This window comes from Lagopus leucura, unplaced genomic scaffold (assembly GCF_019238085.1).
Source record: "Lagopus leucura isolate 7727_CA_CO unplaced genomic scaffold, USGS_WTPT01 Super-Scaffold_739, whole genome shotgun sequence".
In the NCBI taxonomy this organism is placed as follows: domain Eukaryota; kingdom Metazoa; phylum Chordata; class Aves; order Galliformes; family Phasianidae; genus Lagopus; species Lagopus leucura.
This window is the reverse complement of record NW_024962255.1, coordinates 11,519,314-11,545,628: the sequence shown is the minus strand read 5'-3', so window position 1 is coordinate 11,545,628 and position 26,315 is coordinate 11,519,314. Positions and strand designations below refer to the sequence as shown.

Genomic DNA, 26,315 nt, shown 5'->3' with positions numbered 1-26,315 from the left:
CACCTCTGATTCCTGTCCCTCTACAATTCATCTTAGCAAAGGTCTACAAATATGCAGCAAGATGAGACAAAGCCAAGACTTTTGTCTGAGCTCAGTAAAAGGTTAGCTGCAATCTGATTCAAATAGAAACTTTTGCAAACATAATATTTTATCTGATTCCGTGAAAACAACTGTGTCTTGATGGCTAATCTCATTGCTGTAATTGAAAAGAGTAAACTGTGCTACTTCCACAGTTGAAATCTAATGACCCATGACAACAGTACAAACTGTTGATTAGGTCTCTGGTCAAGATTGAGGCATATAACTTAAGATGACATAATCTACTCTAGCTGGCTTCGTATTCCTCCCTAAATTCTGATTGCTGGTGACATCATGCACCACTCTGGTCACCTCTACAAGAGGTAATAACAACTGCACTTGTCTATAAGGCCTATACCAGTTAGGGATAGTTGAAAAAGAAATTACAGTATTATCACTGAAACTACAAGTCATCTGAAATCTCAGTTTTTACATCTTCCTTCAAATATATTTCTGCTGGAAATAGCAGTAAGTAAATCGTATAAGGATGACATCTGTAGAAAACTTGGCAGTACTGGAATTGAGATGTATCACAATGGCACTAAGGGACACGTTTAGTGATAGGACATGGTGAGTCAGATTAACGGTTGGACTTGATGACCTTGAATGTCTTTTCCAACCTACATTCCATGCAGACTGTTTTCTCTGCCCGCCCCGATGGTAAACAGTCTATGCATTCCTCATCATGGGTTCATCCTCCTCTGCCTAGGTGGTTTACTTGTCTTGCTTCAGATTAAAATTTGCTGATACCACACTATGCAACTTCTCCCTCTCATATTCCTTTATATTCCTTTCCAGTTCAGCCCATCACAGGCCTGGCCATTTGGAATATAACAGTATACTGAAAATAACTGCTTTGGTGAGTCCATCTGAAGCCTGACACAGCAATCCGTGTTCTATGGTAACTGCCTCCCTAGACATACAATCATACAGAAACTACACAGTGCTATTTTAAGCATTAAGTCAGAGGGACAAGGAAGGATAAAATGTAGTCCTCCCCTTGATCTACTGAGTTTGTCATGGTGTGCACCTTTCTTCTATTAACAAGTATTTAATAGTCTGAGACTCTAAGACAAGCGTGGCTTTCTGCTCACTGCAATTTGCAAATTTTATTGTAAGCTATTAAAAAAAAAAAAAAAAAAAAAAGACTTGCAGGCTTGGGTGGTGTCTTTTTCTTCTTCCCTCAATTTCCCCAAAATGGTACTAAAAATAAGACTTTGTTTCACCCTTCCCTTACTCAGGATTGTTGGATCTGAACAGGATCTAGCTGTGCATCTTTATTTGATCAATACAGGAAGAGATAGTACCAGCACAGGAGCCTATATTTATCATCTGAGAAACAGCTGTAGTTAAAGCAAGAATTAATTGTGAACTACAGGAAATTTCAGTGGTCTGGAGTATGGTTATCACCTGTCTCCAGAATGTAATCTGAGACCATATATGTTAGGTCCTAATATCCATGCATATGTGTTTGGGTGAGAATGATTAGGTGAGGACAATGATCTGTGCTACCCTGAAGAAAGACAGAAAGGCTGATTCCCTTCTAATCCCAACTCCAGAAAAAAAAAACCCTCAAAACTAAATACTAAATCTCCCAAACTTAAAATTTTGTGGGGGGGTTTTATGTGTTTTGTTGTTGTTGTTGTTGTTGTTATGATTTGTTTTTTATGATTGCTCTCAAGAATTGTTAGGAAAGATGAGAGAGAAATCAGGCAGGCATGCTGGTACAAACACCACTGCATTCAGAGTAACGCTGCAAATAGCCACAAGCAGGTTAGTTAAGAAGTCTGTCAACAGCGTCATTAAAAACCTGGGGAGAGGAAGTGTGGTCATAATGTTTTGGGGTGGTTTTTTTTGCTTGCTGACCATATTGAAGATCTTCTCCTTTGTCAAATGAAGTGAGACTTCCTGTTCATCTGTGTAGAAGCAAAGATTCTTGGCAAGAGAGTCAGAGACCCTTCCCTATTAATCTTTGTGGAAAGTAAAAGTTCCTAAGGAGAAAGGTCTGATATTAATATTTTTGTTCATTATTTGCAAGAAACTGACTATCATACTAGATTTTGCAGAATTGTTTGGAAAGACAGAGTCCCTACTCAAATTCATTTACTCTGTAAATGTTAACATGGAGGATGGGAAAACTGTGCAGAATTACTTTTGTTTTGCAGATCCATGGAGTACATGGTATCACCTCTTACAGTCTCCTGAGAAAAAGAAGATGGTATTATGCTTTTTTCAGTATTGACTTCATGGACAGCACATTTTTCTCCCTAATTACAGTTTATCTCTTACAAGATTGAAATTTCATTGTGCACTTTCCATTTCTTCCTGTGAGTTTGATGAAGAAAGTTTAAACTAAATGTGTGGCTGTGCATTTACAGCAGTAAAGGAAGGAGGCATGAGTTAAAAAAACATGAGGACCTGCAAATAACATCTGAACATAGATATAGTATGAGAAAGAACATGAATCTTCCAGGCTCTAGCTGAAGATCAAATGAATCGAGAGAAGTTGCATTTTCCATTAGTATTTTCATACAGCTCTGCCTCCAGGCTTCAGGCAGGACCAGAAAGAAACAAAAGTGCCAAAATATCATGAGAAAGGCTGCTCTTGCAAAATTTCTGGCCTGACCAGTATAGGAAAATCTCATGAAAGACTGTTCTCGTCTGCTTTCCAGCCCTGCTTGGCATGCCCACTTGGAAGTTTTGAACCATATTTGAATTATCTGGTTTCCCATGTGAATAGTGTTCTGTAAAACTGTGGTATGACAGTCATACAGACTTGACACACCAGACCTTTGCAGACCAGCAGTGATTTAAGCACTTTTCAGTCCATCTCTGGCAATTAGCATCTATTAGCAAGCAGAGTTCTAGAGCCTGTTGAAGAAGCAGCTGTACAAACTAATAGGAAAACACAACAGCCAACAGAGTTTAGACCCCAATAGTTAAGACAGGATTTTGTAACAGGTCCTCATCTGTAGGATAGATAGTATCACTAACACAAAAGCATACAACTAATCAGTGTTCAACCTAGATTTTTTAAACGTGAGTCCAGAGCGTAAATCACAAGACAATCTTCTCACATTCAACAGAATGTGTTGTACAGTGCAAGATGTCTTAATGCAAACCAAAATATCTGAAAAGAATATTCTGTAGAAAACTGTCTGGGATTCAGTCTGTCACCTTAGTCAGTTCACATTTAGCCTAATTCACTCCAAGCACAACAGCCTACATGTTCTGCTGTGCCTGCAGCAGACAGTAAGCAGAACCAATTTCAAAATCATTATGAACAGTGACTTTGCTTATTAAAAGAGAAAAATCTAGCTCCTGGGTTCTGCAACTTGTAGAGTTAATGATAACCTAAAGAAGAAAAATACATGTTTTTGAGAATTCATGACTGTAAAGTTGAACCCTAGGACTGCCACATGAAAGGAGAATGTTAGAAGAGTTTGCTGGCTCAGCCAGCCTCCATGGAAGACAGATTCTCCAGGAATTTCTCCATGACTTCAGTATCAGTCACTGAAAGCCGTGTTTTTTTTTTCCTCACTGTAGAGCCCATTATTTTAGGTTCTGTAATCTAACTGGAGTAGTAATATGATTCCCATTGAACAAATCGCTTCCTCAACACAACAAGAAAGATATTTGCCTTTGAAGAATCACAGACATAGTCCAGTCACTCTTTATATGGTAGATACAACACAAAACCCATAGGTTTTATCCAACATATATTTTACAGTTGGGACATGTTGCCAGTAGTAATGTACTAGAATGCAGTTCCAAGGACACACATATTTACCAAGGAAGACTTAGCTATGATTTTGAAAGGCATGAATTCCCTGGGGACAATGTGTGGGGTACTGCAGTGTCTTAGGGCAAACTGGGAGAGCCAAGGAATATACTTCTGTTTGTGCTGATGAGATGCTCCATGCAAAGTCCATTAGTCAGAACAAATACGGCTCTGTTTTGCATGATGCGAATGGATTGTAAGGGCACATTACTGCCTCCTTGTAAAAAAGGATGTTCTTTGTGACCAAAATTCCTCAGCATGCTGCACACTGCAGCTAAACTGGGGAGGTCCACACACAATATCTCTGTTGTATTTCTGTGGCAAATATGTGGCAGTGTAAAAGACAATAACAGATGAAACAATCTGAATTGCTGAATAGTAAATGGGATTATCTTTTTTTTTTTTAACTCATAATTTTTTCTTAATTGACTGAACAGAATTGAACTGCCTATGCTCCAATACGTAAGGCAGTTTCCAAGACCAGCTTCTGGAGTAGAAGCATTTAAAAGTTATCCACAGCAGCCTGAAATTGCTGTGACAGAGTCTGCAAAGCACTGCCAGTAAATCTTGAATGCGGGGTATATGAGACCAGAGTCTGCTATAGGAAACTTGAGCTGTTTAGAGAGGTTTTGAACTTTTATTTGCCTTATTACTTTTGTATAAAATAGCTGTCTCCTACTGTTGACATTTCCAGGCCCTGTGGGATGAGTGACCCTTGTTACTGTGTAGCAGAACGGGGCCTAGCAGAGAGAATCCAGGACAAGTGGCAGTGGTATAAATCACTAATAGTCTTGTTCTTGCTCCACTCCCAGATTAAAGAGGACATTGGCTGCAACTTGTTAAAAAAACGATGTGTGATCTTGTGGTCTTAGCTTTTGTTACCTGACCGGTGTGCTCCTCAGGGCACCACTACGTTCTCCCTTTCATCTGGTTCCCATGAATTGTAATTTTCCTCCCAAGAAAAAGAGACAAGTAAGGTCTATCTTCGATGGCAAAACAGCAAATGGTTGTCTTCCAGAATCTCTGCTTGCTGTTTGTTAACCAGTCCCAAGTGCTTTTAGTACATATTCTCTGAACTAGCAGGATTTTGGTTGAAGAATATTTTCCACAGACCCGTCACACTATTATCCACCCACTGCATTGGTTTTCTTTCCAGAAATACACTGCCAACTGAAACTGCATGATCAGTACCAGAACAAATTGCTATTTGAATACTCACTGCCACCCAAAGGGCACAATTCTTTAACAGGCAGGACTGCCACTTGTTCTGATGTTGCTGCATTTCAAGCCCGGGTGGGGAGCTCCAGGCCAACCTCTTAGCAGGATGGGGCAGCATGCAGCTCCAATTTGAACTTATATTATGCCATGTCACAGCCAGTCATACTATGAAAGAGAGACGGGCATCTGTAGAAATAATATACATCACCGAGTTTGGTTGGCTGAGATCAATTGCACCACAAGAATTCCTCAGGCAAACTTTGGGTACATAGGGAGATACTGTGTCTTACAGATATCTTTTGAAATACACAGCTTTTTAGTTTCAAAGCACTCCCTAGAAGATATACAGTTTGTTACAGGCAAGGCTTTCTTCATCTTCCTGCACCAGTACAAGGAAACGCAACCAGTCTGAAAGCAACACCTTGTTTGCGCTAGTTGTTGTGAGAGACTGTACCACTGGGCAGACCCTACCCCATTTTGTGCATAGGACATCTTTAAAAGTATTGGTGGGGACAATTTAGATTTCATTCTTGGGTGTTGGCAACTATCTTCATTGAATTTTTAACCTCTTTTGTCTGACAAAGAAATATAAGAAAACCTGAGGTGTAAGGCCCAGGAAGGATGGTTGGAGGTTGAAATCTGACATCATACAGCCACTGAAGATTTTGACTACTTCAACCCTTATAGATCTCGATCCTATCAGTTAAAATTGTGTAAGATTTATGGAAATGTATCCTAAAGATGCAGTTCTATTTTCCTGGGGCACTTACTTCAAAGGAAGAGAATGCTTTTGTTTTTCTCCCAGTAACAAGAGCATGTTATATGTAATTCAAGGCAGGTAATCACAGTATGATCTTTTTATTTTATTTTCTTATGATAACATAAACATAGTATTAACTAAACAGAAATTATGGTTGGATTTGATCTTCATATTTGCTAAATGCCCAGAACTGCTACCTAAAGCACAAAACAAAACAAAAAAGTAAAAGTAGAATAGTATTTCTAATGCATATCTAATGCTTTTGGTGGTACCAATATTAACATTCATGTCTACAGATCTCCAGTTCCTTGTTTTGCATAGCGGAGTTATGGGGACATGTGAGGACAAATCTGAGACTAGGGCATGCAGGGAGAGCATTTCAGCCCCTTCCTCATTTGTGTTCTTATAGGAACATAAAGTGAGGTGAGAGGAAGACGATTATTGTAACCAACTATTTGCATGATGTATCTGGCAAATGCTATCGTAGTATGGTAAAATCCAAGAGGCCCAGCTTTTGATGAGAATTTTAAACAAATGAGAATACTGCTGCTTTGTAACAAATGTCCTATTTGTTCATTTGACTTCAACAAGCATCCTCTGCATGGCACTGCTACATCTGTTGTGCAACAACTAAGATGCAGTGCAGAAAAACAGTGTATCATGTGCTTTGTCAAATGTTAACATACCCCACGCACTTTCCAAAAAGATGAAAGGAACTGTACAGCTCCTGTTGAGCCACAGCCTGAACCAGTGATTGAGCACCTGGGGAAAGGATCAGGCCAGCACTGGGAGCACAGGTGAAGGTAATTCAGCTGTGTGACTGTAAGAGGTGGAGCCTGGCTGCACCTCTCCTAGCCCTCATTTAAGGGCTGACTGCCAGTGGGGAAGGGTCTCCAGTTGGTGATCACTCCTTTGTGGAGTTTTTCCTGCTTGCCTATAGATCTTCAGAGAAGGGTAATTATTTTTCTTTTTTCTTTGTAATGCCTTTCCGTGGTGCTAGCCCCTTTGTCATTATGTTTCCTGTATCACCCTTCCACCATGTTGATTTTTTTTTGATTGTTACAGGAACTCACAAGATTCATGGGCAGAGGCACATTGATGCCTCTTTTTTGATGAAATAGGTGGAAAGGATGTGTTCTTGTAATAAGCCTAAAAGGTGGGTGGGAGAATGTACCTTAGCGCTGACTAGCTCCTCTAGACAGTGGTTATTCATTAGTGAGCTTCAATCCTGAGACTGGTATCTTTAGTGACACCCTAAAGAAAAATAACCCATAGCCACGGAGTGTTTTCTGTTGAAAATATTCCCTTGCTGTTGATGACTGTGGTACTGAAAAATGTCCTCTAAAAAGGAAAAATGATGAGAAATGATCTTGTGGTAAAACACATGTAAACTCCTGGACAACGTTTTCCCTTGGACTAAAGCAAAGCTGTGAGGCTGACTTGATCAAGAGATTCCAAAAGCAGTGAAAGCCAGTTAGATAACCTTTCTTCAAAATACGTTGATTTTTTTTTTTTTTTTGTAATGTTCCAAAAGCAATGTGAGTTTATTTTTCATTGTTTTCACTCATTTGATAACACTAAAGTTCTACTCTGAGTCTTTTTGCTTTTTTCTTATTTCTGCTGTTCTTATCAGTGCTTAACAATCTCATTATTTTCTGCCAAGTAGAGATTTGAAGTGCTTTCTTTCACCTAGAACTTCTTTATGCTGAGGTTGCTAATGTTTTTCTCTTTTTTTGGTCTATATAGTAAAACCTTTATGACATAAAGTTAATTGTTTGTGATTGTATATTACTGTGCAACAAGGAAATTTATTAGAATTTTGACTGTGCTGATACAGTTTGTTGCTTTATTTTACAAGTATGGGACTAAGTTATGCATTTAGAAATTAGGATTGGTTTTATCTTATGAAAAATGCTAGGACTGCATTGAGAATTACTCATAATGATGACTAGTAACAGGAAATTTTTAGAACCTAATATTTGTCAGCTTGAATCATCCTGTCTCCCAAATTCACTATTCCCTGAATCAATCCCATATTTGAACTAGCTATAAAGAGATGTTTTCCATGCCATCAGAAACAGTTCTGGTATGAGCTGAATCTGTGTGTAAAAATCTACTGTTTACAAAATGTGGATGGTGAAACAACAGCACTCTTGTCTCAGTTTGATAGCACTGTGTGAAGCAGTAGCTAAAACTAAAACAATGACTAAAGAAAGATGAATATGTGTGCAGGGGTGGGGTTTTCAACATATATGATAATAACGAAGAGGTCAGGTAACTGATGTCATCACCTGAACCATGGGATCTGTTGCACACAGCTATATTCTACCATGGCTGAGTGTGAAATTAGATGCAAAACATTCTTTAGTTTAGATCTTGGAACAACTCTGTTAGCTTTGGAGAAACAAGCAAGTTATCTGCTTCCAAGGACCTAAGTGATCAGTGAAATGCTGGAAGTAGACAGCACAGCAATCACAGGACAGCTCTGTAGCACTGCTTGTGCATCCAAGCTGCAATGCTTAGTGCTCACTTCTGGTGCTAAGTGGCTGAGATGCAGGTAGTCCAAATGGTATCTTTGGTCATGCTTCAGAAAGAAGCTGACAGCTTTCTAGTGAGGAAGAATCTCTTAGAATGAGAAGTACTTGATGTACATGGAAACGTGAAGAGAAGTGCAATGCATGGTCTTCAGAATTGTGCCATTTCTGACTCAAGGTTAGCGTATCCATTGTACAGTTTGAGTTCTTTCCATCACATGAACATGACAGCTAACTAAAGTTGGAATGCCGTGCTAGACAGAATTCATAGATAGTAATATTGCCCAGCTTCTATTGTTTGTTAGGCAAACAGATCATCCCATCATACAAACAGATGCATCCCCACAAACTTGAACAGAAACAAGCTCATTTGTCTGAGAGTGCTGATGCTGTTAAGCATGCCTGTCTTCAGCTTTAAGGCCCAACACAGAAAATAGTGCTGAAAGTTTAGGAGTGGTTGTAAGGCAAAAAGCAACAGGGGCAGAGGAGAGGGTGTAAAGTTTTTTCCAAATCCTAGTCCTGTCACTGTTTGAGATGGAGAAATAATTGCAAAGTGTCACCAATGAAAAAAACTGCAGGGCAAAGCACAGTTTATCTGAAGAAACTGACAAAAAGACTTATGTCGGTGCAGGTGTTATGACTTACAATGGAATTTCGGTTTTAGTTTTTCATATTTTCTCTTCCATTTGAATAAGATATAGAGAGAGGAATTTGAAGTCACAACTGTACTTGTGTGATTACTTCACTCTACATCACTATTTCTTTCTTTTAACCCAGTGTATTCAGATCTTCATTGTCCCCAGCACATGAAATGCAGTGATGGTCTTATGAGAAATTTCTGTTTCAATTACTCAGCAAAATTCTGTCAATTTATTTGTTTCATCTGAGGGTTCTTTTTGCAGAGAGTACTTAGTATTTGGGAGAATAAACAGTTTTCTACCTGATCACACGTATCGTTTTAATGTTTCGTTTTTTTCTCTTACAGGACATGTATTTGTATTAAAGTAGCTCTAAAGGAGCTACTTCCAGAACTAGGAATTGCACACTGCTAGGCATGCTATCCTGATTCTCTTTGAAAAGGTTCAGCTATGTGTGAAGGAACACTGGTTCTGTAGTCTGTGGGATGTTTATCTGACTAGTCCACATAGTTTGCCCCAACAGGAAAGTCAGGGAGGGATTAAAAGGAAAATCAGCTCCAAGGAGCTTTGTCTTCCTAAGATATACAGTATGTTTGTACTTAGTGTCCAAATTTGGTCATTTATCTTAGCTAGAAATGTCATTAGAAGGAATTGGGTTTCTGAAAAGCAGTATGGAGTACATCAGTTTTATAAAGAGACAGTAAAAATCTACTGCTGGATATTCAGCTGCTGGCTGACAGTATGGAGTCAGACTGAAAAGCAATGTAGGCTTTTTCAAGATCTTCAAATTGTTTTTCTGGATCTACAAAGTTAACTCTTGTGGCTCAATGTACTTTGGTCACGTTCCTCACTGCAATGTAGCAAAAGACCAAAGTGTGCTAAAAATGTCCAGAGATGAAACAACTATGTCTTGGTTTGCAAAAAGTGATAGGCAGGTAAACATTTTTAATAGGGAGTGGCTTGCAGTGAATGAAATGACAGCCATTGGAGATTAAAAGGGAAAAATATAGGAAAATATTTTTAACTTAGAAAACTAGATAAGGCTTGTGTCTCGGATAACTGCATACAAGAAGTACCAAAGGTGTGTTTTCTACTTGTGTTGTCAGCTTCAATGTACTAAATATCTGTTCTTCAGACTTAATTTTCCTGTATAAATGAAAGGTGTCTTGGAAAGGAGACTGGGTCAAAATCTTGATACTCCAGAAAAGGAGCAAAGACTTTAACTGTAGGAGCTGAATAGGGAGAGGAATTGATTGTGAAAGAATCTCAAGAATGGATGTGAGATAAAGAGAAGGTAAGACATGATGCAGAGTGTGTGGTCAGCCAGGTCAGACCCTAAGTACATCCACCAACAACTCTGGAAGCTGGAGGAAGACAACAGCCTGTTTCTGAAGGTTTACCATCCAAAGTCGCTTGTCTGTCTCCAGCTCCTACTGAAATGAGTAGGGCTTCTTCATAGCTATAGATGGGAGTCAGAATGAGGCCCTATCTAACAAAACTTAGGATGGTGCTGTATACTGACCACTGCTTTCAAACAGCAGGCAGTCTTCAGCCAGCAGCTGTCTTTTCACACATCCCTGGCTCTTATCTCTACTAGTTTCTGCTTTTGGCCCTTATCAGCCATCCTACATACGAGGGGCCTGTAGGAGGGAAGACTATGAGGTAGAAAGAAAAGGCACAATAGGAAGTGTTTATGAAAAGTGATGCTTTCATAAGATAGTGCTCTTCCCCCTCAGAAAGGTGGGCAAGGCCCAAGGATTTATAGCAAGGTGTTTGCATCTTTCATGGAAGGGTCGTACAGCCTATTCCTAGCAAGAGCAGTGACAATTCCAACTCTACTACCCATCCCTGCTCTGTTTCCTATGCACAACAGTCATGTTGAATCTCTGCATACAGCCACCAGATGAACTGACAAAACAACACAGGCTTTAAGGCAAGCTCTGCAGGCTGCACCCAGCTCTAACCATCCATCATCACAAAAAATCACCAGTGTGAACCAGTGTCCAGATAAGGCCTGCTCATGAAGAACTAACAGCTTGATAACCTGGGCTGACAGCGTAACAGTGATCTGGTACTAAAGTGCTGTAGCTGCAGAGCAGCTCCCTTTGTGGGAGGCAAAAACATCCAATAGCTCTGCTCATTCTGGCAGGTATCTCCTGGAGCCTGTGCTAATGCTGAACTTCTGCTTCTGATGAATATGTCCAGCAGTAATTCTGTCTCCTGATGGGCAGATTTATCTCCATCATAACTGGTATAATCATGAGCTTTGCCATTGTCCTCCATGGAAAACATTCAGAAATGTGAAGCTGTCACGATGGAAAACCACAAGTCTACAGAACGCTCTATTAGGTCATCTCACCTCGCATGGTTACAGAACTTGTGGATCAGAACTAGGTTAGACTGGTGGCCTGGAGCAGAGGGAGATGTCTATGCTTGCAGGCAGTGCAGTCAGGTCCTGGGAGAAGTGCAGCTGTGGGAGAGGGCCACTTCTGTTGGACACTCTGCTTTCTGGCACAGTGGGAACAGAGCAGCACTCACTAGTAGGTGGGAAAAAAAGCTTTCCTGAGGCATTGTTTCTCATGCTCCCTGGAGTTAAGCTTACCAGAATGCTTCCATTCTGAGTGCAAGGTATATTGTATATCTGATCTCATGTTAGAGAAGGCAGTTACTAAATAGGGATGCTACATGTTATGAACAAGACTCGCCCTGGAAAGAGACTAATAGCACAAACCACAGGCATATACCTTGAGAAGCTCAGATGCAAAATTAAAGGAAACTGGTGTAGAAGTGACTAAAGAGACTGAGAGGAAGATTTCCTTCATGGAGAGTCTGTAAATCTTTCACCTATAGGTCTGGGAAGTACCTGTGAAGGAGTGAACTCTGCTGCAGCAGTAGATCTACCTACAGAAGCTTATCTTGACCTTGCTAACCAATAAATAGCATAGTTGTTGAAACACAAAGGCAAAAGTAACAAGAAAGCAACTTGTGGTTTGTTTTAAATTAAATGCAGTTGAAGTAAGGAAAGCCACACAACCTGTGCCTATGAAAACACCCCTCCAAGTCAAAGCACACTACAAAGCACCCTTATGTTACTAGAAATACAGCAGTCTCTGCTTTCATTTCAATTATTCACTCGTCAGAAAATAACTGGGAACATTCCTTTGGATTAGTCACATAAAAATCTCAGGTAATATTGATTTTTAAGCTGTTCCCTTAAAAATGAAAAAAAAAAGTTTTCCATTTGGCCGCTTAGCCCAATGCTCTTTGTGCACAAAATGTCTGTCCTTTCTCAAGCCGAAGGTGTAACAAATTTCAATGGTTCCAGAAATGTAAAACAGTAAAGAAAAAAAAAAAATGCAGGGCTACAGTTGTAGAGGAGTAACACGATCTTCCAAAGTACCAAAAACTAATGCTAGAAATTCACCTTATGGCATACTGAATTTCTGTAAGTGGAACTTGGACACTGTGCTTCTGCCTGGGACTGGGATTACTGCTGAAAGAAGGTGGCCCAGAGCTATGGCATTGGGAAGGGAGCTGGCAAAGGGAACTGGAGGCTGCAAAAAGAAATACCATGAGGAATTCTTAGTCTAGGGAAGGACTGGACTGCTTGGTCCAAAGGGGTTAGGGATAAGGAGAAAGCCTAAAGCTACTGTTGGATTTGTGCTGGATGGAGCTGCCAAAGAGACTGAGGGCTGTGGAAAGAATTGTCCCCTGCGGAATTCTTGATCTTGGAAAGGTCTTGGGCATCATGTGTTCAGCTGAGCCCAGGACTAGGATTAGGCTGAGAGGAAGCTCAGAGTTACAGCTGTGAGATGTGGCAGATAGCCTTCCAAAATAAATAAGGGGTCAATGTTATGATTCTCCTTCCAGCTTTATCAAGTCTCTTGATGGAATGGGACCCTGAAACAGTACAGTGAAAGAATAGAACAATATAATAATTTGCTTCCCATTGCTTTCTCATTTCTGACTCAAGAGCTGCACTTTGTCATACTCACTGTAATTTTTCAGTAGCAGAACTGAATTTGGGGCATACTAGACCTCCTTACTGCTCTGAGTAACTAGTAACCACTCAGTTTCTCAATTTCTTCTTACTTTTCCAACAAAAATCTTGATTTGCTGTCAATTTTACCTCCAAACTATTCCCTTCCCCCTGCTGCCCTCTGGTCTCTGCAAACATGCTGAAATCTAAAGTTTCAGCGATTCTAGGAATCTCTCCTGATTCTTTTTTTCCCCAATCCCTGAGAAACCTGATCTGCCAGATGGGTGGGAGAGCTTATTGTTTTTTTTGTCTGACATCTGGATTTCATTAGCAGACTCATGCGTGCTGAATCAGGAATGGGAGCTCAGAAGAAAGCAGATGAGAGTTAGAATTGTATTAATGCTTTAAAAAAAAAAAAAAAAAAAAGCCCAGTTCCTTCCTTAAGTTTGCAAACAAACAAAAAATGTGAGTGACATGAGCTCAGTGTAAGCAATACAACCCTTATTAGCTGTACCTGTTTACGTTAATGCTGGATGTAAAAAGAATCCCTTTCAACAGTTGTGTGTTAGCAACACTACTTTTCAGGTTTATGAGTTTATGACAGTCTCCTGTGTTCTGTTTAAATAGACTCACTGTAGTACACAAGAAAAATAGTTTGCCACAAACAAACCAGGTAAGATTTGCTGCAACAGGGACTGCTGAAAATGACAGCAGCAGGAGGGAGGATTTATTTATTTAAATTTTAACAGGCAGCAGCGAAGTGTTAGAAGTGTCCCAAAGGTCAGGGTGTTATTAATTACTATAGCTCTCATTACTGAATAACAGAAGTAATAATATACACAGACACTGTCTGTGAGTCCGGTATGCGGTGCTGTGCTAACAGTGCTGAATGGTTGTTAGATCTATTTTGCTAAGGTTGATGGTTTGAAAGTATGTAGTATCTCTTCAGTGCATCTTTTCTCTCCTTCTTCAAGGCACAGGGAACCCCAATTCTCAGGTTGAGCACCCTGCCTATGGGCACAAAATGGAGATGAGGGGATTCAGGTAGTATTTGTGATTGCATTGCAGAGGGAAAGAGGGAGAGAAATTTTCATCATGTTGTAGAAGTTCAAAGAAGCCTAGTGTAAGGAATAAAACAAAATTATAACATGAGGGCAAGCTTAAAAGGCAGAATTACTCCTTTGTATGTTGTTAACACAGGTGTCTGCTCCCCTTTAGGACCTCAACTGGTTCAGCTGCTCCCTTCAGGTAGAACTGCCTACATGACATCACACAGGATACAGCTGCGTAATGTTCTCATATTAGTAGAAAGCAGATAGAAGCATTTGGTCACTAACACCAAAAAGACCAGCATGTACTGAAATCAGAGCACAGTTACTCTCATTTCAACACGCTCCAGCCTCCTTCAGAAGATACAGCTATCTCCTGTTCTGAGAAGGTGATCTGCCTGTGACAGGTGACATGCAGGTGGATGCATGCTTGTCTGTCACAGTCATGTAACAATATCAGGCTGGGAGTAAGGCTGTAGTTTTATGTGATGAGCCACCGTTTTCAAGGAAGCCTGAAAAATGATGGTCATGATTCTCCATTTTCCCTTGCTTCCTGTAAACATTTTTGACTTTCTGGAAAATAACATTTTTTCCCCACCATTTCTTTGAAATGAGTCTTTTACCTCCACTTTGTTTTTCCTTCTCTAATTTTCTCAGCTGTGTAACCTGGAGTTTAGGAGTAAGAATAACATTCTCTCTGCTCTCATGAGCTCATGTAAGACCCACTGGGGCTGTGTGGGGACCGTGTGCTTGGGCTTCCTGGTAGCTGCAGGTGGTGTGGGCATGCTCACCCAGGTGGAGGTATTGATTTCCCTGGGCTGTTGCAGAGATTTATCTACAGCTGTGCACCTGAAACATGGGTTCAAGTTAGAATGGATTTGAAACAAGTATTTTGTACGTGAAAGCCTTGAGCCTGGGAAATTATTCTAAATTCACGGCCAGAATTGCAGCCTGAGACCACATCGAAGTCTGGATGGAAACGTGCTCCTTCTATGCAGAATGAAAAAAGAATGTTTTTATGACTCAGTAACACATATCTCTAGAGGCTCTGTTCTAACCCCATGCAAATTTCCCTGCAGCCAGAGAATGAGGTAGAGATAGAAACAGAGTAGTGAGTATCCTATGGAAAATCAGTCTCAGACCTGAGGATGAACTAGAAATCAAGATTATGTCACTTCCAGTATGTCTGCTGTTGCTTTTAAAATACCCAAATGTTTCAACTTAAGTGTCTGTCCGTGGGCTTTATTGCCTTATTAATAATTTGGCACCGACTGGGCCCTGACATGAAAGGCTTATTCTAATTACAAAGAACTTTCTAGCCTTTCAGCCCTGCAAGGGAAATTTCTAAGAAAAAGGTTCCTTTTTTTTTTTTTAAGGAAAAAAAACAGGCTTTTGCAGACTTTAGAAATGTCTCCTTAAAGAACAGCTCTCTCTTAGTAATGACTAAGTAATGACTTTGGACAGGTACACTCTAGGCTGGGTAAGGATCTGACTGGTGGGCCGGGCCCAAAGAGTGGTGGTGAATGGAGCTAAATCCAGCTGGTGACCAGTCACAAGTGGTGTTTCCCAGGGGTCGGTGCTGGGGCCTGTCCTCTTCAGTATCTTTATTGATGACCTGGATGAGGGCATTGAGTGCTCCCTCAGTAAGATTGCAGATGACACCAAATTGGCTGGAAGTGTGGATCTGCCTGGGGGTAGCGAGGCCCTACAGAGGGATCTGGACAGGCTGGAGAGCTGGGCTGAAGCCGGCGGGATGAGTTTCAACATGGCCAAATGCTGGGTCCTGCACTTCGGCCACAACAACCCCAGGTAATGCTACAGGCCTGGGGCAGAGTGGCTGGAAGACTGTGTAGAGGAAATGGACCTGGGGGTATTGATTGATGCTGGGCTGAACATGAGCCAGCAGTGTGTCCACGTGGACAAGAAGGCCAATGGCATCCTGGCTTGCATCAGAAAGTGTTGTCAGCAGGAATAGGGCAGTGATTGTCCTCCTGTACTCAGCTCTGGTGAGGCCACACCTTGAGTACCATGTCCACTTTTGGGCCCCTCACTGCAAGAAAGACATTGAGGCCCTGGAGTGGGTTCAAAGAAGGGCAAAAAACTGGTGAGGGGTCTGGAGCACAGGCTTATGAGGAGCAGCTGAAGGAGCTGAGATTGTTCAGTCTGGAAAGGAGGAGGCTCAGGGGAGACTTTATTGCTCTCTATAACTGCCTGAAGGGAGGTTGTAGTGAGCTGTGGGTCAGCCTCTTCTCTTGTGTAACTGGTGATAGGACCAGAGGGAATGGCTTCAAGCTGTGCCAGGGGAGATTCAGGCTGGACGTTAGGAAATACTGCTTCTCTGAAGGAGTGGTCAGGCACTGGAATGGGCTGCCCAGGGAGGTGGTAGAGTCACCAACCTGGAGGTTTTCAAGGAATGTTTGGACATTGTGATGAGGGATGTGGTTTAGTGAGAACTATTGGTGATACATGGATGATTGGACTGTGTGATCCTGTGGGTCTTTTTGTACCTTGACGATTCTAAGATTCTAACACTAGCGATTTTGGGTATGAAATATAAGACTCTCAGGAACCAAGTTTACAGTAATTTATCATTAAATTTGTCTATTACTTTATTACAAGGTGTATTTTCCTAATAAAAAATAAATGTGAATATTTAAGATATTTAGTATTTGTTCTGGTGAGCCGTAAAGTGGTGCAGGGAAGTAGACTAGGAGTTACAGCAGGACTTGTGCCCAAGGTCTGCTCTCAGTTCTGTCAGTTTGGCATTTGGGAAAGATATTAGGTTTCTGAGACTCACCTTGCACATCTGTACAACATAAATACATTGAATTTCTGACGGTAAACTCAAGTCAGAGCTAACAGTTCCAGAGTATAAACAGAAAACATTCTTATGCAAGTAACAGCTTAATGGTACTAATTTTAGGGAACCAACAAGTTTTTTTTATACTACTAAAGCACTAGGAATGGCCCTTATGGGTGAAAAAGTAAATTTATTTTTAATTTACTTTTCTGTATACAGAATTCTGAATACAGTTTCTGCTCTCATTTGAATTTGCAAGCAAATCAGCATGATAGACTGACAGGTCTCCAAAGTCCTCAGGTTTGGAGTTTCAGCAAATGTACAAACACTGACTGTCCTTTCACAGGTTTGCACAGAGTAACATTGCTTTAAAAATGAACCTACAATCATTTTTAATGCTATCTGCTCCAAATGCCATTAATATATGGCTAAAACTTGTGACTTACTGTGCAAGCAACAAATGGTACCTGTATCAAAATGTGCTCTTCTGCGAGGGCACAGAAACTGGAGAGCTACTCCAGTGTAGACATAGCTTCTTTACAAACTAAATGCAAAGCAAGCCCTTGTACCCTAGAGTCACTGACAAGATGAAATGCTTTGATCTCCAGCACATGCAGTGATTTCTCAAGTCTTCCTCTGTACCCCTAGGATTGCTGACTGTAAGTAAACTCAGACCATCACCCAGGCAGACTGTTTGATCAGATGCATCCTGAGCTTGCTGTAGGTGAAGCTGGCATCCATGAACCAGTATGGCACAATGATTTATGTTCCTGATGCATGCAGTGCTGGATCCATGCACCTGGGAAAATTTGTTTTCATCCTGAAGTAGACCTCTTTATAGCTGTAAAATAGGCCAGCCATACTTAAACATGTAAGGTTCCTTTTACCTTTGTTGACATAAGCCAGATAGAGAACAACAGCACCGACATCTGTGGTTAGACATCATTAGGGAAATGGAAGAGGGATTTATTTCTATTTAGTATCTTAATTTCTTCTGTGAATTAAGGGGGTGGAGACAAGCCATTTTACTCTCTGGTCAATCTTTCTCCACCTCTACACCCAGAAAGTCTCATTTTCCTGACATCACCCCAGCTTCTCCTCCACTTGAAGCCATTACTTGGGTATGAGGATTAACAGAAAATGTGTTTCCCTTTTTGAAAAACTGTGAGATTCTGTTAAAACTGAGAAGGAGATCTGAAATGTTGATACATTTGGTGGATGCAAAAAAAAAAAAAAAAAAAAAAAAAAAAAAAATTTGTTTCAAACTGGCAGTGTCAAGAATGTTCATTTGAGTAAATGGTAACTGTAACACATTACAGGACAAAGAATGTTTCCTCTATATTACCACAAACTGTTATGCTTTTTCAGCTGAGCCCTTCTTTGAAACAGACATTTTCCTTGAAAAAAAATCTTTTTTAAAAAGAAAAATGAAGCTGTAGTTCTCGGAAAATGTTTGTGTGTGAGCATTTTGCTGCTGTTTCCAAGGGGTGCAGTCTTTTGTTTTTTATGTGTTGTTGCAATAAATGCACATTTGCTTCAGCTTTTATTTTTTAGCAGTATTGTATTTTGCACAGAAGTATTTGATTTAAAAGCACAGAGAGGAAGAATTGTGGTAAATGGGTGATATAGATATCTGGAAGGACGATCAGTGATCTCTTATTGCACAACCTGAAAATGTGTTTAATTATCGTAAAGCAGAATCACAGAATCATTGAGGAAAGGACCTTAGGAGATCATCAAATTCAACCTCCTCCTCCAAGCAGGACCAGCACTGAGTTCAGATCTGGTTTTCTAGGGCTTTCTCTCTAGGCAGGTTTTGAAAACTTCCAAACCTGGATGGAAATTCTGCAAGCTGTACTTCACACTGAAGAAAAATACTCTCATGAAATGAGAAAAAATTATTCGCTCAGTCTTCCATTACTACTTCATTATCAGTGCAAAATAGGAGTTTATAGAATACTGTGGTTTTAACCTAGTAGTCTTCTCCGTGCCTTATCTACCACAAATCAGTTTGTGGAGGGCTGGATACCAGACGTTATGTTCTCTCTCAAGAGGAATGCTCATAGTATTTGTTTCCAAGCTAAGCACTTAATTATGTTTCAACAGGAGTTTTGCTGCAAGTGAAGCAAGTAACAAATCATTAGTAAACAGAATTCAGATTTAGACCAATGCAATAGCTATATGCAGTCTACTTCAAAGAAGCTGGTAAATCTCCCAGTGGCTTGCACAGTATTTGAGTCACAGAATCATAGAATTATTAAGATTAGAAGAGACTGCTAGGATCATCTAGTTTAACCATCAACCCATCACCACATGCTGTGCACCTAAACCATGTCACTTGGAGTCTGGACTGTTGTGTGCAGGTTTTAAATGTAAATTGTGCATGTTCAAGATAATGAGTTGTATTATTAATATGCAGATCTATAATAACAGAAGAATAAGGTTGGGAGATACTTTGGGAGATTGTCTCACAGAATCACAGAGGTTGGAAGAGGACTCGAGATCACTGAGTCCAACCCCCTGCTAAAGCAGGTACCCTATAATAGGTCACCCAGGTAAGCATCCAGATGGGTCTTAAATATCTCCATAGAAGATGACTCCATTGCCCCCCTGGGCAGCCTGTCCCAGTGCTCTGTCAACCTTACCACAAAGAAGTTCCTCTTCATTTCTGTACAGAACTTTCTGTGTTCAAATTTTAGGCTGTTACACCTTGCCCAATTGCTACACACCACCGAGAAGAGCTTGGCTTCATCCATTTGCCTCCCATGTCCCTTTAGATATTTATAAACATTCCTCAGATCCCATCTCAGCTTACTTTTCCCCAGATTGAACAGGTCCATGTTACTCGGACTTTCCTGATAGGGGAGATGATCCAGGTCCTTTATCATCCCCCCCCCGCCCCCCTACACACACACAAAACAAAAAAGCTTAAACTTAGTAATAAAGACTGGGCCACAGCAATAATGGCTTAAGAATGGTACATAAGGAAGGTTTGGTTTTGGGTGGTTTCCCAGAGTTTGGGAAATGCAATATCAAGCAGTCTGATAGACAGGAAAGGGGCTGACCCCAGTTCTCTTGATATTTCTGCTCTCTTTTTCACCAACTGCTCTTATTTTGGTATTTTAGGGCTCGGTATTTCCTATTGAAGCAACGGCTTTATCAAACAACAGCCACAGTCTCATACCCAGCACTTGGGAGTGTTCTCTCCAGGTAGGCAGGACTGTGGGGATCCCCCTACTCATGTGCAGCTGGCTGAGTCTTCACCTTCCCGATAAACAGTTTGAAGGCATGGCATGCACTGAGTTTTCAGGATTTCCAAAGCAGAGAGTAATGTGCTTCTTTTGATGTTTCAGACTATTAAGCACTGTAAACTTCCAGCGATAGAGTGAATGTTACTAAATTACAGTTCACCAGACTTTCATTACAAATTTCTGCAAGTCTTCATAGTAAAAGTAGAAAAGATCTGAGAAATTGTGTCCAGCTAATCTCACAGGCAGAGAAACTCGGCAGGGCTAAGTCCAAGCATATGAGACAAAGAATAAGCATATGAGAATTTATTGCAACTAGCAATAAATTTTGTAATGTATTTGACTCCTTTAACTTTTGGGGCTTTTTGAAATACAGTCTTCCACTGTAAAAATAGATTTCAAGAGGCTTGTGGGTTTTTGTTTGGTCGGTCAGTTGGTTTTCAATTGAGACTTCTAAGCTAAAAACCAGAAAGGTGAAATCTTTATCTTTGCAAAGATGGTAGCCTATTCCCCACTGCCATCTCAGCCAGACCTCGGTACCTGGGGAAAGGACAGCTGTGGGCTCCTTGAACTTTGAGGACGTTTGGTTGCCTTTTCCAACTGTAAGGCGCAAGACAAAGGAGATTTGTGCTTAGGGTACAAGAGCTGTTGTAAACGTGCAGCCCAGAGCTGCCTGTTGGGCAGCAGTGCTGAGCCAGCTGTACTGCCAGGAGCTGCTCTGCCTGAGCACAAGAGGAGCAGCTTTTGGGGCAGGGCGATCCAGCACAACAGGCTGTAGGCTGGGGAAAAAGGATTGCACTCAACTTGATGCTGATTTGTTCCACATCCTGCATGAAATCACAAAGGTAAATCTGTGCAAACTCTGGCAGTCACAGCAGTTACCTGCTACTCCCATTGACTTGAATATGTCTTCTCAAGGTACTTCTGTTCTGCAGGATCTGCTTTGCAGATCAGTGTTGCCAAAGGAACGGCTCTCATTGGATTCATTAATTTGAATCATGCCATACCTTTTATTCAGAGCTAAAAACACAGCACAAAATGAGACTAATATTGTTTCTCATTACATATAGTAATATGTCTGTACTCTTATGAGTTTGCACATGCATTTTCCTCTATAGGTATAGTGCAAAATTTGGAAATACACTACATAATGGTTCTGTATCTCAGAGAGGTATGGGTAAGATGATATCATTTAAGACATGGAAACGCAAAATTAGTTTAGAGAAAATGCAAGTATCCTTGCATGCTACTAAAGATTGAAAGTGCTGCATTTTTTGTGTACATTCTAATTACAGCAGGTTTTGCAAATGTAGACAAATTCATGGTGATGAATTGCAGTCAACATTGCTCCCACTTCATGTCATTTCTAAAACGAAGTCCACGATTTCTACCACTAAACATCACAGAAACTGTTCAAAGAATAGTTAATTCTTACCTACTGAAGAACTAAAAGTTTTCTCCATTTCAGTTTCCAAGCAGATCGTTTTGGACAGGATATCAGACAAACTGCAGATAGCTGACTACAGCTGACCTTTTCGGTGAGAACTGTCCAGCCTCCTAGAGCACCACCATCACTTAGAATAGAAATCTGAAGCAATGTACATGTTTCCACTGGTATGGTGTGCTGTTAACTTTTACAGCAACCAAAAAAGAACGCTCATCTTTATGGTGTTTGTAACAAGCAGAATTAAGGGAGGATGTAAAATCTCAAAGTTGTTACACAATTTCTTTGTTATGCAGGAAAAACTCCATAAAACACTCCATTCCAAAATCTGCTTCGTATTAGGCAATTACACGAAAAGAAAATAAAAATACCACAATTTATTGATTTGCATTTTGTCCAAATCAGATTACTTTATCTCTTTTCTGTTTCCAAATCTAAGTACAAAAATGCAAAACGGCATCCCTTTTCTTGTAGGATTTGCAAAGCAACTTCCATTTTTGACAGCATTAGAAAAGCTAGGCATCAAAATCTAAGTCATTAAGTGTGTGTAATGTTTAAATTAAGAAATCAATTACCATCTAAAGCTGCGGTGGCAAATGATGCCTCTCTATTAAAGGTTTGGTTCCACTGTTGCTAGTCCCTTCTTGAGAACAATTTTTTCAAAGTTTTGAATGTAGCTCATGCATACCAGTTCACCCCTGTAGATCTATTCTCAAATTTAGAGAAAATAAGGGAAATGCTTACATTTCTGTGTTCAGAAACCACTAGACCACAAAACATTGCATGTGCTAGATACCGGCAACAAAGAGCTGATTTCATATCACCTGCCCCTTAAGTAGGATTTGAAAACTAACTTTGGTCTGTAGAAGCAGCCAGGTGCATGCACAGCATACGCACTGATGAGATGCGATCTGGGTGCTGTGTGTGCACGTTGGCCGTACGTGTTGGAAACGGAATAGAACAAGAGCTCAGAGATGGGAGCTGCGGGGCCGGGTGCCTCTGTGAGGGGCTGAGGAGGCTTGGCTCAGCTGGCCCCACAGGACGCATGCTGAGAGAGGATACGGTTGCAGTCTATTAATACATCCTGAGATAAACACCAGGGAGGGAGATGAGTTATTTCAGCGGAGGACAATGTTGGCATGAGAACAAATGACTGTGAAGAGGCCACAAGTTACATTTACCCTGGAAGCTGGAAGATTTTGAGTTGTGAGAGGACTTAAATTCTGGAGCAGCTTCCCTCAAGAGCAGCAAAATGTTGAATCTCTTCCCAACTAAAACTCCACTGGTTTACGCAAGGCAGTGCGTGATATGGCTGCTTGTAACTGGAGGAGGATGGGTGCAGCAGATGCCTGGCAGTCCTGCAGCCCTTTTCTCAATACTGGCTTGTCAGCCAGCCATGGAGTATGCTCTGTAGGAAGTCATTTCATTTCCCAGTTCACGTAGAAATTGAAGACATTGCTAGTGAAATCTTAATATATGGAAAAATAATTGTGCACCCAGGATGTGCAATTTAAGTAAATCAATATTTCTACAATATTTCTACAATCTTAATTAGTTTTCATTTCCTAGAATTTTTGTGGGTGCATCTTCAACTTTTATTATGTTTTCTTGAATCTCCAATGCACAAACTGTAAGAATACCTGTGAAATACACGGTGCATTTCTGCTCCAACACTGACACGTCTGATTGTGACCGTCGGTGTGAGCTGCAGCTTGGACATGCTGATCACTGAGGGACATTTACATCCATCTGACTGCCTGTGCAGCAGGGCAGCCATCTCCCACAGCTCAACACTACGTCATTGTGAAGCACACTTAGGAGTTGGAGTTCTAAACCCTTGTTAAGCAACACACGCTATTACACAATCCTATCTCTATATAAGTGCTGCAGCACACTAAACTAAGCACATTAAACAAAGAAGTATACAAACCAAAGTATTTTTGACCTTATAGTAAGGGAAATTTCATGTTTTCCTCAAGAGAATTGCCTTACTGAACATATATTGAAATAATGTAAAGTAAAAATATTTTCAGGTGCCACACCTAGGTCTACAAATGCAGTTTGAAGCTCCACAGCTGTCATTAGAATTAATGAAAGATATACAGCTGAATTCCATGAAGAAAACAATTTAGCCCACGCATAGCAGCAGTTGGAATACACTCAGTTAAAGCTCATTTGACATTAGACTTGATTTCACACTGACCTTGCTCAGCTGGCAAATGCTTTTCTGACTGTGTTTTGGCTTATGTGTGTTTGATATCTCCAACTGCCACAAGCTGTAGTTAATTCTATGCAGATTAATTCTGCTGAAAGTCACACATTAAGGGGGTAGGAGGTTAAAACCATAGTAAAGCAGATGACAGTAATGTCCTCATCTCTATTTCTAGAATATTGGCAGCACTTGAATTTCCTTGGGACACTACATAGATACAGTTGGGGTTGTGGAAGTTTAAGCCAGAAACACAAGTACATCCAGCTGAAACTGGAGAAGCCTTGCACATTGTGGCTTGAATCCTCAGGAAACAAAAAAACCTGCAGATCAGTAAGAGCTTTTAGTGCACACAGGTTTATATCTCTTTTCTATGGAAATAAGTATTGCCAGCTTTGCCACTACAAAAAAAAGTTCTTGGAATCTAAGACCGTCACATCTTGCCAAGTATAGCAAACCACTTTTATGAGACAAGAGGCGTTTTGCACCAGGTTCACTTGGAGCTTGCATTACTGCAGCACCAATTCGAAGTTCCCTTCCAGTGTAACAATTTCTTCTCCTTTAGCATATGTAACTTGTTATATTTTTTTATTAAGTGCCATTGCCAAAATGGCTATATGGTGTGCTGCTTGAAAATTTAATTTACACAGTCTCTGTGATGGAAAATAACGTAGTAGCCATTTTTAAAGTTTCCAAATTCTACTTTTTCATGTGCCTGTATGAGTATCCTTTATAATGCTTAATAGACAAATTAAATAGGTTTTTTTTTTTTTTTTTCCATCGGCATTGTGATAAAGAAAAGATTAAAAGAACACATGGCTAGCTGGGCACTTTGTCAAGACATTTGTTCAGTGTTACTCTAAAGAACAGTTTCAGCCAAATTTTGTGTCAGTAAATGAAGGAATGTTCAAAGTTAAAACAAAAATTTCTCCAGAATACTGTATATTCCTTACCTGTGGGCAGTCTTTGATGTAGTGTCCCTTGTTAAAGCAGAGGTGGCACAGGTAGTTGGGAGGTGGCCTCTTGCTGGGTTTTCTGGCTTCTGAAGAAAGGGATAGGTCAGAAAAATGCTCAGTAAGGGAGCTTAACCCATCCACTATGTTGTTAAGAGAGCCATAAGGAGATGCACTCTTATAGAGACTGCTGCTCAGAGCCTGCAAAAGAAAAGAAAATTTTACATGAAATGTAACACTGTTCCTAGACTGATCTGGGGAGGGGAAGGATAAAATTAACATTAAAAAAATGTGGGATTTTTTCATTAAGAATGTGGATTCTGTGCATTTGAGGGGAGCAATACAGTGGTTATCAGTAAAGAGGTTTCTTGAGGGCAGCGTGATAGAGATGATCATTCCACTGCTGGGAGCATATTGAGCCACGGTTCTTTCATCCACGGCCTTGCCTCTAAGCAGTGATTGCTTTCTTGTGTTTGATTGTGCCACAGTCATGTTCTAGTCAGAATATGTTGGCAAAAAGAGAAAGAACAAAGCAGAGAATGGACCATTTCTGTGAACAGAACTATTTATAAGAACAATACTGAAGTTGGAGAAAGGAAAAAAACACGAGAAAAATGCAAAGTAATTTTTAATTTCCAGTCAAGTTAACGTGACAGTCAACACAGAGTCCTGCTTTCAACCAATAGCAAGGAACATTCAGACCTACATCTACAGACCTACATCTGTCTTGGATTTTCTAAGGGTTATTTAAACACTTCTTAATGAATGGTAAAGACCTAGTTTTTGTACTAGGTCTTTAGGTCAATACTAGGTCAATATGACCTTCGCTCCCTCTATCTATGGATGACAATCGTTTCCACTCTGAATTGGAAAGGATCTTTCTCAGGACTGATAGACCTCACACCAGTGCCGTAACCATGTAGTTCTACTGGCATCAGAGTTCTTGCTACTTTATGGGAAAGTAAGGTAAGAAGACATCCAATCTGTGCCTCTACAGAGGCCTTGTTTTTCATTACTATTAAATCAAAATATTTCAATGGACTCTTTACATGTGTTATATAGATATATTGAAGACATACAGAAATTACTTGTGATAACTTGCAAATAAATTTGAAATGGGATTATATTTATCTCAGAGGTCTCAAAAATTTGGGATATCTGTACACTGAGTGTGCTTTCTTTGTAACAGTCACTTACTGAAAGAATCTTTCAGAAGCCCTAGGCACCACTCACTGGTCAGACGTGGCTTATTGAGTCTCACCAGCCCCCTTACAAAGGCAAAGCTGGTGCATAGGAGTAAGATCAACCCAAGGGGCCACAGAGTGAGAGTCCAAAGCCCCAGACTTTGCCCTGGCCTTCCCACTGACCTTCTCTCTGCCCCAGGGGAAGTAATTACAACTTTCCCTCCCTTTTAGTCTGGGACATGCATAGCAGGTTTTCTGTTTACAAAACTGTGAGTGATCTCATGGAGGACTTAAACTAGCAGAGTGCTGATGTAGTTTTGTGCTATCTGTTCTAGTTCTATCTGCCTAGAGGAGAGTCAGCCACTTTGTTTCGGGGGTTAAACCTGTATATTTCAAAAGGAAAAGCTATTGGAAGAACTAATGAAAAGGTTTTAGCTGCT

General features: G+C 40.5%; 1 protein-coding gene and 1 long non-coding RNA gene across 2 annotated transcripts in view; both read right to left on the bottom strand.

Annotated features, from left to right (window-relative positions):
- The window catches only part of ZCCHC24 (zinc finger CCHC-type containing 24), a 101,914-nt gene that overhangs the window by 59,612 nt on the left and 15,987 nt on the right, over positions 1 to 26,315 (bottom strand). Inside the window, exon 2 of the mRNA XM_042863347.1 lies at positions 24,692 to 24,892. Within this exon, the coding sequence (XP_042719281.1) occupies positions 24,692 to 24,892 (201 nt within the window). The remainder of the gene's footprint in view (positions 1 to 24,691; positions 24,893 to 26,315) is intronic.
- Positions 18,379 to 21,083, bottom strand: LOC122175586. Its single transcript, XR_006177443.1, has 2 exons — positions 20,968 to 21,083; positions 18,379 to 18,951 (listed from the first exon to the last, which is right to left on the bottom strand). It is a non-coding gene; the product is annotated as an uncharacterized LOC122175586 (long non-coding RNA).